Here is a 15,879-nt window from a genome sequence, read left to right as displayed (position 1 = left end):
CTAGGAAAATAAAAAAAAAGTGCTCAGTCAGTTACAATGGATCCCAGTACGTTTCTGAGCACAATTCACAGTGTTGGTGCTGACCTTTAAAGCCCTAAACGGCCTCAGTCCAGTATACCTGAATCAGCGTCTCCACCCCCATCGTTCAGCCCTGACACTGAGGTCCAGCGCCAAGGGCCTTCTGGTGGTTCCCTCACTGCAATAAGTGAGGTTAGAGGGAACCAGGTGGAGGGCCTTCTTGGTGGTGGCGCCCGACCTGTGGAACGCCCTCCCATCAAATGTCAAGGAAATAAACAACTATCTGACTTTTAGAAGACATCTGAAGGCAGCCCTGTTTTGAGAAGTTTTTAATGTTTGATGTTTTGTCACTTTATTATTATTATTAATAATATTCTGCTGGGCGCCACTTACATAGAAGTTAGGCAAGCCAGGTGTGAAGATCATTCCACAAGTAGGGTGTCGTCACTGAAAATGCTCTCTATTTAAAAAACATCCACCCCACCACATTCTGCTGAAGCACCTTCATTCATTTCTCCAGGAGAAATGGAATATAGCGAGAAATCTTTGAAATCCTTCAGATGCGAGTTTACCTTTCTTAGTTTCCATTCCAGGCCCTACCCCAGAAGTGGTATTTGGTCTAAGTTCGGAACTAGTCTGAGGAGTGACGTTTGCTTTGGGGTTATTAGCTTTGCCTTTCTTGTCGTTCTTTGAGGTATCATTGGGAACATCAGCTATGTCACTCTGCAAGAAAACAAGGGTTCTTCTTGTAAAAAGACCACCGACAAATCTGAACTTCAGGATAATATCAGCCAAAGGAAACTGGATGATGAATGAATGAATCTTTATTTGTGTCAGCCATCGGCCATAGCAATAAAACAACAATGTGATATACAAAGAACAGAAAGTCAATTATATAAAATTCATTTTAGGGTTTTGAATCAATAGTCAGATAGTGGATCTTATTCTGATTGCCCCAGCTAAAAACCTTGCAACCTTTGCTGTCACCTGCTCGTCTTGATCTGCCAAGAGAAAGGACACTGTGGCAGTGGTTGGGCAACCCGGAATGGACAATAAGAGAGGGGTGATAATCTCATTCCTCAAGTCTTTATAAAGAGTGCAAGCCAGAAGGGCATGTGCCACCAGTTCGAAACTGGATGATGTGAAAAGGGCAAGCTTTTGAAGATCAGACACCAAGATGATAAAAAAATTTAGTCAAGAGTGGGGAAAATTTATAGAATACAGTGGTACCTCGGGTTACATACGCTTCAAGTTACATATGCTTCAGGTTACACACTCTGTTAACCCAGAATTAGTGCTTCAGGTTAAGAACTTTGCTTCAGGATGAGAACAGAAATCGTGTTCCGGCAGCACGGTGGCAGTTTAAGGCCCCATTAGCTAAAGTGGTGCTTCAGGTTAAGAACAGTTTCAGGTTAAGAACGGACCTCCAGAATGAATTAAGTACTTAACCTGAGGTACCAATGTATCTTAAAGACCACTGTAGATACTTAAAAACGTTAGCAAGATTGTTATAACACTTATAATGCAATATGATTTAAGGTTAAAAAGGAGATAAAATAGACTCGAAAAATGTAATTATATGTAATAGAACAAAAAGAAAAATGGGAAACCAGGTGTGAGACCAAGTAGTCCCAGATGTATAGAAACTGAAAATGTTTTAAATGTATAAGAAGACGGCTCCACTTCCGGGTGGGATGATGTTGCGGTCAGACCACATGGTCTCCGTACACGGCGGGGGCTGGCCTTAGTTCCCACGTCATCTGGGAGTCCCCAGCCACATCATGGCCCCCGGCCAGCCAATCCAGGTGGCCAGGGCTTACCCCCTTTCAAACAGCCGCGTGGCCTGGGGAATCCCCCTTCTGGTTCTGGAAGTGTAGCTGCTAGCATCTGTAGGGACATTGGCAGCCTCTAGCCCATATCCAAATGGATATTTTTATGGGCTAAGAGCAAAACTCTTGGTAAAATTGGCAACCAATTTTGGACTGCAGAAGTTGTGTGTGTGTTTTTCAGGGTTCCACATCATTTGCATGACATTTAAGCAACAGAGATGCAAACCACTGGCTGTACTGTTGCAATGAAATCCTTAAGAATCTTATGTCCAAGGAACAGGGGTAGAAGATATTGTTGTGCACTGGAAATTTCATCATAATATAGTCAACAACTTATTGGTGAAAGCATGAGATCTCTGTTTCAAATATTAAGCAAGACATTCTCAGTTACCACAGGTGACCTTACACATTGCCTATGTTGCAAAATATAAACAAGCACAATAATGCAATTATTATATACAGTAATGTAAACCTACACCTCTGGCCTATACATAGTAATGGTGGAGCTTACCTAAATTTTGCAAATAAAAAGTTGGCTAATCTTGTCAGTTATTCTCATCTTTTAAATCTTCCAGGCAGAGAGGCTTTAAGTAAAAAATGCAAATCTTTTTTCATACCCGCAGTTAATTACTACTTACTGTTTCAATTCCCATAGCTCTCATCTGGTCTGCTCTTTTCTCCATGACGGATAAAAATTTCTTTGGATCTGACAAGGCATCGACGATGTCTAAAAGAAATTTCAAATAAGTAGTCAAGCTATTTGCCACTTCAGATCCCTTCAGCATTTGCCATGGAATTTCTACTAAGACTCTAGGCTTCATTTTGTTAGAAACTAACGACCTCTTCATCATGGACTAATCAAGTGGAGAGCCACACTATCCTTGGGAGGAGATGCAGAAGCATACGTCCAATTCTCCCCATGTGAGGAAGGATTGCACCATCATTTTGTATGGCTATAATCCAGAGGTGTGTGGGATGTTACGGGAGGGTAGGACCTCTAGTGGGGACACACTGTGCTCCTTCTGGGGTTTGTCCACCTTTGGTCTCACCCTGCATTCAGCTCTCACCTGTTAGTGGTGGTTGGCAAGCCAGCAGGAAGAACAACAGGCACGTTTCACCTTCACTGCAACATTGTCCCACCTGTCCCCACAAGAACTGTACTATTTCCATGCAACTCAATGGAAGCCATTCATTTCTATAGTAGAAAATAATTGGCTTTGCTTGGGGACACCGCCGAGGTAGAAACTAAACCTGTTCCGTGCTCTCTAGGTAATCTAGGACTGGTATCCAAACCAAACGTCAGTCTCTCAGAATTAATGGGAAAATCTGTGGGCATCACAAATGGGTTCTGGGGATCACACATGGCCTCTATATTAACAGTGCAATTCAAACCATGTCTACCCAGAAGTAAATTCTATTGAATTTAATGGGGCCTACTCCGAGGTGAGTGGGATCAAGAATGATGCCTAAAGAATTAGATAGTAGTTGAAGACACAAGCCGTTCCAAGACTATGAGTCTTAGGATGGACCCAAGACTATATATTTGAACAACCATTTAAATGCACAGGATTGGCTGCACCCTAAGCTAGTTGCATTTAAGTTCCATTGATTTCAAGTTAAGCATTATTCATTTTTCACATAGATTTCAAAGGGACCTAAATGCAAATAACTTAGTTTGCATCTAATCACAATGTTTTTGCACCCATTGTTTTATGTTAACACTAAGAAATGTTTAGGATCTTTAGGACTGTGAGAAGCCTCTTCAAGTATATTCTTAATTCTTGCATACCCAAACCCTCAGTTTCCATCAACAATTTGATTTTTTTACCTCCAAAGCCATCAGGCACGTAAGTTTTGAGTACAATGTTGCAGAAGACGGTTGGCAGAGATAATGGTTTATTGCCTTCATTTCGAAGAGAAATATGTCTGTAACCTGCCTGAAGACCATCCAGAGGCAGGATCCTTTGGCCAATCAGTTTGTTGTTGTCATCATAAACAGCTATCCTCAAGACTGCAAGGTCTGGCAGAATGACCTAAGAAGTGTGCAAAGTTGGTTATTGATCATTGCAAGAGGACACAGCCTGCAATTTGAAGGAATCCAGGAATCCTGTTCATTCTAATGCAGTCATATGAGAGAAGTGCTGCCTGATTTAACCTCCGCAATAATAGGCTCCATACCAGAAGTACATTTCGAGGTGCTGTGTATTAAATTTAAACAAGAGCATACAAACAGTGGGAGTGATGGCCATGAAAAGAGCTTCAAAGCAGAGGAGCTCTCCCACTTCTTGCTCAAATATATATAAGCAATCTAAAAATATCAATCTCTTAAAAACACACACATAAAAACACTAAATACAAGATCAGCATTGTCACCACCAAAGGGGACAAAAAAGAGTGAAAAGTTAGGAGGCCTCCATAGGGCCCTAATTAGGGAATAACCACTTCTAAACTTTTCACCCTAAGAACTTAGTCAAAGTAAATAGTTCTCTCATTGCCATAATGAATGAAATTTCTCAGTAGGTCCAATCTCTCTCTCTCTCTCTCTCTCTCTCTCTCTCTCTCTCTCTCTCTCTCTCTCTCTCTCTTGGAGGGGAAGAAGAATTTACTTGAGGATACCCAAGAGCAGTATCATTCAAGGTAGGAGAGTTCGATCACTCCTTTATATTTTCACAGCACCTTCCTACTAAAGGCTGCATCTGCAGAGGCAACAGAATCAATTCTGGAATGCCTAGGAATGTGTGAAGTGGTTACTTTGCAATCTTCATTTATAGAGGCACTGCCCTGAAAGGCTGCAGTGTAAGTGGCTACCTAATGAGGTGTGTTACTCTGCTATGTGTGTGAGAGAAACAAGCCCTTTTCTATATATACGTCTCAACAACAGAAATTCCTCAGCCACCTTGCAAAGTTTGATTTGAATAGGCTTTTCTGCCTTTGAGGACTGCTTAAAGAAAACAAAACGGGTCCTCTATCTTTCAGATATGGGTCATGTGATCAGTGCACAACCACCAATGTTCCTGAGAGCTTTGGTGTCTTCTGATGCTAGCCAAGGACACCTGGTAAAAGGACTTTCCAATTTTGTAGTTCAGTTGCTTGACCAACTCTAGCCACAATCTGTCAATAAGTTCCCCACTCGAAGGACCACTCTGCTTTGTCTACCTATTGATTGCTCTAGTCAGTCGCTGCCCATTGTCAGAGCCTAGGCAGTTCTCCCACTGCAATCGATTCACAAGCCTGTGTGTCTGGTGTCTATCATTGTGTTTATTCTCTTGATTTCTGGTGTTGGTTGGCCCTTAGGCAGCTCGGAATAATTTCACCACAAGGAGACAATAGACCTAGCCGGTTAGGAACATGTAAGAGGATAGATGCTTGCCTGCATATTTGGTTTGGATAATCCAGCAGGAACCACTGCAAAGTCACAGATACGGGGAAAGAATGTGTGTGGTGTGTGTGTGTGTTCATTAGCAAATGGCATACTGAATAGTCTCCAATCAAGGCTCTACCATCTGGTACTGGGAAAGACCTGCTATGAGAAGTCTGATGGCTGCTCCTCCACTTCCTGTTCTTAGGATCTTGCAATAATAATAGGGGCTTCATCCTAAACTCTCTCCCACCACCAGTTGAGAATATGACTTCAGCTAGAAACAATTAACGGTGAGGACTCTCTGTACGTGTGCTTTATTATTAAGTTAATAATAACTCATGCTCCATTTGGCTAACTTGCATCAGTATCAGTTGTGAATAGAGAGAAGCTAAATGGAAAGAGGTCCATCAGTTTCCCAAACCGGGGTGGAAATTGAAAACAATGTAGTTTTCAGTTGGTTTCACTGCTAGACTCACGACTTACATGCAGATCCAAATTAAGAAGAGCAAAAGTAGACTAGCATGTCAAATCTTGTTAATTAGCAATCCACCGAAGGAACCCCCCAACAATGATTCCCTGCCTCAAAAAATATTTTGCAATAGCAGGTTCAGAATAGGCCCAGGAAGAAAGCAACCTGGTAACTGCCTTTGTGAACCACAATGGAATGAGACTTTATTACATTTATTAAAAAATATATATCTTGCCTCTACCTGAAAACAGGCCTCTGGGAGACTTAACAATAAGTGCAAATTAATGCACAACAAATGTTGAGGCAGCAATGATTAATAAAGGCTTTAGGAGGAAGATAATGGAAAATATCCACTCCACAGGTCTTAGATGCAGTATTATATGATTGAGCCAAATGTCCCATCTCCTGGCCACCTACTAAGGACAGTATTACATTGTATTTATGGCAGCCTGCAATATTGCTTGAAGCCTCCAATGGTCCTATAGGAACAGGCTGTTAGATGGTCCAACCTCAGTGCAATTTACTTTTTCTACCGTAATAAAATCAACTATTCAGAAATATCCAACCTAATATACATGGTTAAATGCAGCAAAACTGATCCAACATAAGCATTGAGAAATAATACTGTACGTTACAACTTACCAGTATCTCACAGTGGAATGACAACACAGAGTATGTATTACAACAGCTGTAGTTTTATTTTTTTTATAAAAACAGGAGGACAATAAAACACAATCCAGACATTACCTGCTAAGAGTTTGCATTAGCTTCATGTTATGGCGAAGCCTAAACCTACTGCCTAGAGCAGTGATGGCCAACTTGGCCCTCCAGCTGTTTTGGGACTACAAATCCCACCATCCCTGACCACTGGTCCTGTTAGCTAGGGATGATGGGAGTTGTAGTCCCAAAACAGCTGGAGGGCCAAGTTTGGCCATCACTGACCTAGAGTGTAACTAAGGCGATTTTCTCACTATAGGGCTCTGGTGCTGTGCTTATTTTAAGTCATTTTCCAAAATGTTATAAGACTAATGCTATTTTTTTTCTAGAAAAAGAGGTGCCAGAACTCACCTCCCTTGTTCTCTTAGAATGGCAATGGTGCCCACCTGAGAGGTGCCAGAACTGAGTTCCAGTGAGTTCCGGCTAAAAAAAAAATGCCCTGTACAAGACCAAATATTGGCCATATGTGCAAAACTATTTGGGAAAATTATATTTGGCAGTATGCAATTAAAGAGGGCATGATCGCGAGTCGAAAGGATCTGCTGCTGAAGGAAAAAAGCAGGTAACCGTTCTGCACTCTCGACAACAGAACAAGTGAAAGGAGAAGAGACATTGTCAAAGACGGCAACCACTAATGCACATACTTTGGATGAAACTCCAGTTGAAAAAATTAAAATAGAATGGGATATAAAAAAATTACAGACACCACTGATTACAACTGAGGGTGGATTTACGTGTGTAGTTCTGACAAATCTTTCTTGCAGTACTTTGACAGTTGAAGGTTTGCACAGGTGTTCCACCCAAATATTCACCAAACTGAGGCAGATTGAGGTGGGAATGAGGTGGCAGTCCTGAAATGTTAGAATGGACCGTACAATTTCCACCTGCAAGTGGGGGGGAGGGGAGGAGCTATTTCTGAATGCTCACCTATATGGTAAAGACCCTGCAAGTGTCTGTGGGGAATGAGCATACCAGTGAGAAGGTTGGAGTCAAACCATTTTCTCTTGATATCATTCACTTGCAGGAAGATTTTACCTGAGGGAACCTTCAAAAACCACATCTCTTCCTCAGGAAGATGCCAGCTCATTCAGCCACGTGTTCAGACTAGACCTTGGAGGCATCTTGAAAACACGTTCCTCAGAAATATTGCTTGTTTCCAGCACCACAACGAGAAAGATTGGTAAAACGGCACATATAAAAGCACCCCCAAGAAGCAATCTTTGAAAACAAATTTACCAAATGGTGCCCAGGACATTTTTGGTGGAAGAGAGGAAAATGTACACAATGCACACAGGACGAGGGAGCTAGCCTCAGACGTGGCGGCGGCAGCACCCTCCTGACTTAATCCACGTAATGACATTGACCTTGAGGTTTTTTTTGGATGCAACATCTCACCTGCCCTCTTGGCTGAAGGAACAGTGCAAGATAGCAGGCACTGCCAGGGCAGGGAACAAGTTGTGATCTCCAAGGGATGTAGAGGTTCACCAGCTGGAGCTCATTCTGAGCAGACTGCATACCTGGAACTCAGGCATAGCCCCGAACGAGGTGGGTTCCTCCAAGAGGGAGGAGGAGGAAGCAAGAAGAGGGAAAAGCCAAACAGAAAAATAAAAATCACGAGATAGCTAGAAGAGTTCTCTCTTAAAAAAAAAAAGAACACCCTGAGATTAAATCAGCCTTAACCCATGACAAAAAATAAAAATAAAAATGCATGAATGTGCAGCCTTCTAAACAAAGGGAGTGCATTAGCATGACTTTATTCTCTTGGGGGAAAAGCCTTGTTTAGGAAAGTGGTCATTTTGAAGCAAAGAACAAGTGTACTTCTGAAACACTTCATACCTTTCGGAATACAAATGACTCTTCATTGTAAACTGGATTCAAACCATTGTTCATCACCATCCGTGTTCGAAATTCTTTACGTATTGTATCGGTGGGCAGGCCGTACATATCCACTTCTACGTACGTCCCAATTTTTTTGTCTGATAAAAACTGGCCGGATATTACCTTGAAATGAAAGCATAGAGGTTTGTTTCTTCTAACATTCAAAACCATTTTTATATAGTTCAAAACAATTATAGACTGCTTATTCTTTTAAAAACGCCAAAGTGATGTACAAAAGATTAAAAATGATACAGCAGGTAATAAAAAAGAGCATAAAACAAAACCATATAAATTCAGATCGGTTTCTAAAATATAACCGGGAAATTGTTTAAAGTATTCTCTTTGCAGGTAGTTCAAAGACTGGAAGTTGAAAAGAATTCTCCAAGAACTTTAACTGAGGTGACAGTCCTGTACATATATTTTGGCATTATGGCCTGCCAAACACTGAGACAGTTACTTCAGAGTAAATGCGCATGTGTTTGAACAGTGCCTTTGACTTTTAATGAAAAAAGAGATGATGTATGTACTTATGTAACCCAAAAATCTTTGATAAAAACAATTTTTAAAAATACATTACAGAGATAGGAAAACCCCCCCTGAAACTATAGAGATTCACAACACTTCAGTCAGATGAAAACTATAAAACTATAACTACTGCAACTCACTGGGCAGGGGATATTTAGTCTGAGTCATACATACAGATATATATCGACATATATGCGCGCTACCTGCCATAGGAACCAACTCCTAGAGGCCCCCCCCCAATATTTTATTCAAGTTGGCACCCCAGCTACCTGTGATTCATTCAGTTATTGTTATGTATTGGGTTTAACACATGTTATGTGACAAGGCACATTCTAACCAATCGTAGAAGTGTTGGTAGACGAACGTTCTAATGGCAAGTAAGCGCATGCACTTTCAACTGCCAACTGCCAACGGTCAGTTCATGTTTGGGATTATTATTCTGTCGTCCAAACAGTTTGGTTCTTGTGTTCCTATGAGTGAGCTGTTGCGTGTTGAGTCCCACAATGCCACCCCCCCAAAAAAAATTCACACATCACACATCAATTTTTGTTCAAGGTTTTTGGCATAATTTTGGCCACAACTTTATTCAAAATACAAAAAATGTGAGTGGTTGCTTAGGCATTGGTTATGACTATCTGTCCTTGCCCCAGGGACAGAACTGACTTCCGGATTCCAACGGAGGGCAGCGTGGGAAACAAGTATTGGGTGAGAAAATGAAGCTGGGCATCAGTCCCTCACTTCTCACCCTCATGTTCCTATGGGGCTTGCACGGCCCAAGTCCGATGCCAGGGACAAGGACGAAAAGTCCCTGGAGTCCTTTAACGGAATTCCCTTTTCCGCACCACCATTGGAGGGGTAGGCACTTACCCCTCCACCAACCAATTTTAACCAATGCCTAACCGCCAACCTTACAAGTTGTGACGATTTGCTACGCAGTAGGCAAAAACCAAATGGCATCAGCCAATCAGCCAAATGGCAAAATTCCTACCAGGCCCCCGCTCCAAGGCAGACGACCCCATGACAGGCATAGCAAGGTCAAGCGATCAAGAAACCCCCCCTATTAAAGGGAGGGTGGGCGGGTGATCCGGTGCAAAAAAGCCAAGAGGACGCCCAACATTGGGCGTCCTGTATTTAAAGACTCTGACCCCTCCTCCGAATTGGCAACATTCAAAACTCCCCAGCAACCCAAATTAACCACTTAAGGGCTTGGGTTTATCCAAATCTGCCCAGCAACAACAGGGTGGCTTGTATCCCCCAACCGCAACACATGCTCTCATTTAGGGAGAACACGTTTTGTCACTGACAAATGTTGACTAAACTTAGTTGAGGAACTTATACTGCCTTGGGCTTCTGACTTTTTCCGAACATTTAACAGTTATGAAATCAATGGATATACTGAGCTAATCGAAGGTAGGTTGGCTATACAGGACTAATTTTAACAGCCTGTTTATGGAGACATGGGTGGCGCTGTGGTCTAAACCACAGAGCCTAGGGCTTGCTGATCAGAAGGTCGGCAGTTCAAAACCCTGCGACGGGGTGAGCTCCCGTTGCTCGGTCCCAGCTCCTGCCAACCTAGCAGTTCAAAAGCACGTCAAAGTGCAAGTGGATAAATAGGTACCGCTCCGGCGGGAAGGTAAAGGGTGTTTCTGTGCACTGCTCTGGTTCACCAGAAGCAGCTTAATCATGCTGGCCACGTGAACCGGAAAAACTGCCTGTGGACAAACATCGACTCCCTCGGCCAGTAAAGTGAGATGAGCGCCACAACCCTAGAGCCGTTCACCACTGGACTTAACTGTCAGGGGTCCTTTCCCTTTCTTTAATTTTACATACTGTGGGATTTATGATACATTATGGAAGAAATCAACATTCTAACATGCTTCTTTTGGGGATTCTTATATTCTCTGTGTGTATGCACAAGTGCATGTAAGGGAGGTAAAAAAGATAAAGGACCCCTGGACAATTAAGTCCAGTCAAAGGCAACTATGGGGTTCATCTTGCTTTCCGGCCGAGGGAGCCAGCGTTTGTCCACAGACAGCTTTCCGGGTCATGTGGCCAGCATGACTAAACCGCTTCTGGCACAACGGGACACCGTGATGGAAACCAGAGCGCATGGAAATGTCGTTTACCTTCCCGCCACAGTGGTACCTATTTATCTACTAGCACTGGCATGCTTTTGAACTGCTAGGTTGGCAGAAGCTGGGGCAAAGCAATGGGAGCTCACCCCACTGTGGGGATTTGAACCGCCGACCTTCCGATCGGCAAGCCCAAGCGGCTCAGTGGTTTAGACCACAGCCCCACCCGTGTTATGTTCAGTGGTTATTGCTATAAGGTTGCATTTACGACTTTGAAAGCTGCTCAGAAGTTTGAGAAAATCTAAAAAAGCAAAGAAGAGGAGTGGAAAATTAAGACTGCAATTCTTGACACTCTAGGGAGTAATCCTCCCTGGGCTTGCTTCTGATTAAATATGCATACCAGGGAATTATTAGATTAATTGTTCTGGCTAGTAAATCAGTTTGCAAAGTCAGCTTGGAGAGCTGACCACGTATAACAGCTTTTTAATTATGAGACCCAATTACTGTAATTTGTGCCTCATTGTAAACGCTCTTTGTGGCATCAGAATGGCATTTCGCTCAAGCGCTCCAGGATCTGCACTAATGTCCGATGAACATGTAAGCATAATCCCACATCAGAAAAGCCACATCAATTGGTATTCCACCTTCTCTCTTGTACCATCTGGGCTATGATACCGCCCTTGAATCTCTGAGTCAAAGGCTCTGGGACATAGCACATAGCGATCTCCAGTCTCAATCTCATGTTATCTGTGGCCCAATAGCAGTAGGAATTCATTATGGGTACAATTTTCAGATACCTGCATATCTTAGAAATCTGTCTGTACCAACTTTTCAGCGTCTCTTTACCAAAGCCAGATTAAATGTATTTCCATCAGAAGTGCTAAATGGCAAACTGAGAGGCATCCCTTATCAGAATAGGCTCTGTGTATGCTCTCAGGACGTCAATTGTATGAGGCATATCCTACTGCATTGCAGACAATATGAGCAAGCTAGGGATCTATTGATTAAACCCCTTACTGGCAAATCGGCCGGGTAAATCTGAAGCCTGCTATACTAAATATCTTCTGGACGACAAGTCTAATGATATCACAGTGGCCGTGGCAAAGTTTATTTTGGTAGTCATACGTATCAAAGATCATCATACTTAAGACTAAACTAATATCGTCTCGGTCTCCCTCTCCCGGGCGGTTGTCTGTATGAATCTGCATTTTATCCTGAATCTATGTTATGGGTTTTTGGACCGCAATTAAGATTATTATTAATCCCATACCCTAGTCGTAACAAACAAAGCCCCGAACAGTTTTTCTTCTTAGAATTCTGAAAAGGCACTATTTAATGAGATCTGTCAGCTTGTCACCATCCAGTGGTAATGCTATGTTCATAGTTGCAGAATACATTTGATCTGCTGAGGTTCAACATTAATGTTATATTAGGTTGGAATCAGAGAATCACAAGAGCCGTCCTCCAGAATATAATCCCTGACACCCCCTATAAAACTGCATCCAAGAACCCCCCAGAATGTCATGGGATGTGGTGCAATAGGCTGCAGGGGGAGGAGATAATTAGGTGAAATCAGGACATGACAGCTTACATGAATGGAAGCCCACTCTCTCACCCAAAGCATCACTATCTGGTTTTGGCCAATTTTGCCTCCCACGTCTAACTGCATTCCATTCTGGAGGTCTCTTGACCCTTAAACGGCTCAGGACCGCAATACCTAAAGGACCGCCTCTTTCCATATGAACCTACCTGGACCCTGAGATCATCTTCCGAGGCCCTCTTTCGTGTGCCTCCTCCTTGAGAGGTCAGGAGGGTGGCAACACGAGAATGGGCCTTCTCTGCAGTGGCTCCCCATCTGTGGGATGCTCTCCCTGGGGAAGTTCGCCTGGCGCCTTCATTATACACCTTTAGGCACCAGGCAAAAACATTCCTTTCCAACCAGGCCTTTGGCTGATCCATTGCAAATGCACCTCCTACCTGCACTGAACAAGTCGCTGCAATCACACCATCGACAGGCGTTTCAGAGAAAGGGTCAAAGGTTCGATCTGGGCGCCGCATAAAATCTGGTTTAAGAAGATACCTTCAAAAAAAAAAAGGCATGTTTTTATAGGTAAAACTTCATACTGCTTTTATATCTTATTATTATAATTGTTGTTTCCAATTAGTAATAAGCTTTTAAAGTAAGTTTTCAGGATACGCGTACAGAGTCTTTGAACATTTTCTCCCCAGTTTGACCAGGACAGGAATTGAACTTTCCAAAAGGTTAATGACATTTTTAAAGAAAAGATGCTCTGTGTTGTTCAAATCTATGTGCTCTGGCACCATACATTTATCACCTTACTGAATGTATCCAATGGGACTTGGAATTCATTTCTGATACACACCAAGAGAAAAGGGGTATTGCAAATGAGGAAGTACAAAAGAAAGAAAGCTAAGATTTGTTTAATACTATGTACCACAAATCCCAAGCGTTCACATTTTCAGCAAGTTTCAGCTGATTAGATTAACTTGCATAAAGAACACGAAATTGAATCTGGCAAGGTCTGGCTAGGAGCAAAAACCCCAGAGGATTTCTTACTGTCATCCATGGAAGAGCCCTATTTGCTAAAAAAAACCCAAACCTCACAAATGTACAAAGTCTTCTGCCAATGAGACTTGATTTTAAATAGAGGGTGCAAGATTGATTGGTGAATGAAGCAGCTATGTACCACAGTGGAATTTATATTGCACCAAAGAGCCTATTGCAATTGAGTTTATTTGTAAGACAGCGGCGGCTCAAAACTGATGCAACTTTTTGGTAACTTCTGGAATTGCATGCAAATATTGTGGGTTGAATCTTACGGTGTTCATCCATTGACAGAAGGCGCCATGGTTCAGTGGAGGCTTCTAATCCTGGAACAGGGAGACACTTTTCTCTGATTTCCCTCCTCCCCCTGCAGCTTTATGCAGATCTGCTTCAAAGAGTTGGGGGACCATCAGAACAACTTGAGAGGTGCATGACTGCAGGAGGAAAGAGGGAATAGGGGGGAAATGGCCTTCCTCCCTGTTTGACTCTGTTTTTTTTTATATATGCCTGTTGTCTTTGTCCATGGAGTTTTCTTGGCAGGGATACTGGAGTGGCTTGCCAGTTCCTGCTCCAGGTGGATCACGTTTGGTCAAAACTCTCCACTATGACCTGTCCAACTTGGGTGGCCCTGCACGGCATAGCTCATAGCTTCTCTGAGTTATTCAAGCCCCTTCACCACGGCAAGGCAGTGATCCATGAAGGGACAGAGACATCACCTTGCCGACAAAGGTCCATATAGTTAAAGCTATGGTTTTCCCAGTAGTGATGTATGGAAGTGAGAGCTGGACCATAAAGAAGGCTGATCGCCAAAGAATTGATGCTTTTGAATTATGGTGCCGGAGGAGACTCTTGAGAGTCCCATGGACTGCAAGAAGATCAAACCTATCCATTCTTAAGGAAATCAGCCCTGAGTGCTAACTGGAAGGACAGATCGTGAAGCTGAGGCTCCAATACTTTGGCCACCTCATGAGGAGAGAAGACTCCCTGGAAAAGACTCTGATGCTGGGAAAGATTGAGGGCACAAGGAGAAGGGGACAACAGAGGACGAAATGGTTGGACAGTGTTCTTGAAGTTACTAACATCAGTTTGACCAAACAGCAGGAGGCAGTGGAAGACAGGAGTGCCTGGCGTGCTCTGGTCCATGGGGTCACGAAGAGTTGGACACGACTAAACAACTAAACAACAACAGCCTCTGGTTGGTTGAAGAGCCTTCTGTCAGCAAAGGGATGCATCCTTGCAAATTTTTATTATATTTGCCAGTTAAGTCCTGAACAATGACTGCTCAATATAAGTCTTTTTCTTAGGATTCATGTCAGCCTTTTCTCTCTCTCCCAGCATGCAACTACCCCCCGCCACCCCCCGCCACCCCCATTCAAACAACTCCAAAGGCAAGATAATTCAACATCAACTGATCATGTCTACAATAGGCTTTGATCATTAAATGAGTGAGAGTGTGCATGCATGCAGAAGCAAAAGAGAAGTGAACTATTAGTAACTTGTCTGCAATCTGTTCTTTTTTGACAGAATTAGGAGTCAGGACATATTCATATGTACACATAGGAGAGATTAAAAGAGAAAAATATATTTATTGCAAACATTGGCAAGTCCTCTGTAGCCTATTCAGCCCCACCTTAGCATATAGATGCAATCAGTGATTCTAAAAATCGGGAGCTCAAAATGCTTGTCTCCAAAAGGAAGTCAACAAGATGAGCTTTCAAATTCTTCTCTGGCTCAGATAAGAACCTACACTCTTGCCTCAGTTTAGGTAGGAGTATTTGTGCTGCCCCAGCTGTTCTTGGAGATGTTGATTTTTTTCACCTCCTATGCAATGCAACGCAGACACCAGTGGTGCTATGAGTGTGGCGGTTTGAATTTAGATCGCCTATGAAACGAGCTAAGTAATTTCCTGATTTTTATTTTTAGTTTTTGAGAAGTGGCTCATCTTATTTATAAGGCAATCCAATGTGTATGCTGCTGTAATTGACTTTATATCACTTAACTAGGCTGTGGTGATCAGGTTATGTCTATATAAACTAAAGTTATTGGCAGAGAATATTCCTCTTAACCAAATACATACTATATGGAAATTAACAACTGTGGAACAAAAAATGGAATGGTAGCCAAGAGGCTGATATTGATAAACTGGGAAAGTAAAAATATGATCTCCTTTAATCAGTGGATTGGTAATATGATAAGATTTGCAACCTACGAACAGACTGCTTGCAGATATAGACTCTGCTTGGATAAATACAACAATATTTTGAATAAATTTATACAAAATGTAGTAGAGTAGTATTAGGATAATAATATCAAATTTATAAAAGAATGTATGGGTTAGGGTATTTTTTGTATATATTCATATAATTCTTTTTTCCTTTACACAGTTCTGTGTTTTGTTTTTTCCCCTTCTTTTTGTATCACTTTACTGCTTTATATTTGATTTT

The 15,879-nt window shown here is 42.3% G+C and overlaps 1 protein-coding gene across 17 annotated transcripts in view; it reads right to left on the bottom strand.

Annotated features, from left to right (window-relative positions):
* The window catches only part of PLCB4 (phospholipase C beta 4), a 219,254-nt gene that overhangs the window by 22,999 nt on the left and 180,376 nt on the right, over window positions 1-15,879 (bottom strand). For all 17 annotated transcript variants that reach the window (XM_083606846.1, XM_083606840.1, XM_083606839.1 and 14 more), the window contains 5 exons: window positions 12,847-12,949; window positions 8,231-8,395; window positions 3,676-3,880; window positions 2,486-2,574; window positions 591-741 (listed from right to left, as the gene is read on the bottom strand). In XM_083606846.1, coding sequence (XP_083462972.1) covers window positions 591-741; window positions 2,486-2,574; window positions 3,676-3,880; window positions 8,231-8,395; window positions 12,847-12,949 — 713 coding nt within the window. The remainder of the gene's footprint in view (window positions 1-590; window positions 742-2,485; window positions 2,575-3,675; window positions 3,881-8,230; window positions 8,396-12,846; window positions 12,950-15,879) is intronic.

This window comes from Podarcis filfolensis (genome assembly GCF_964270895.1).
Source record: "Podarcis filfolensis genome assembly, chromosome: 3".
NCBI classification, from domain to species: domain Eukaryota; kingdom Metazoa; phylum Chordata; class Lepidosauria; order Squamata; family Lacertidae; genus Podarcis; species Podarcis filfolensis.
The sequence above is the reverse complement of the archived record's forward strand: the minus strand, read 5'-3'. Positions and strand labels throughout refer to the sequence as shown.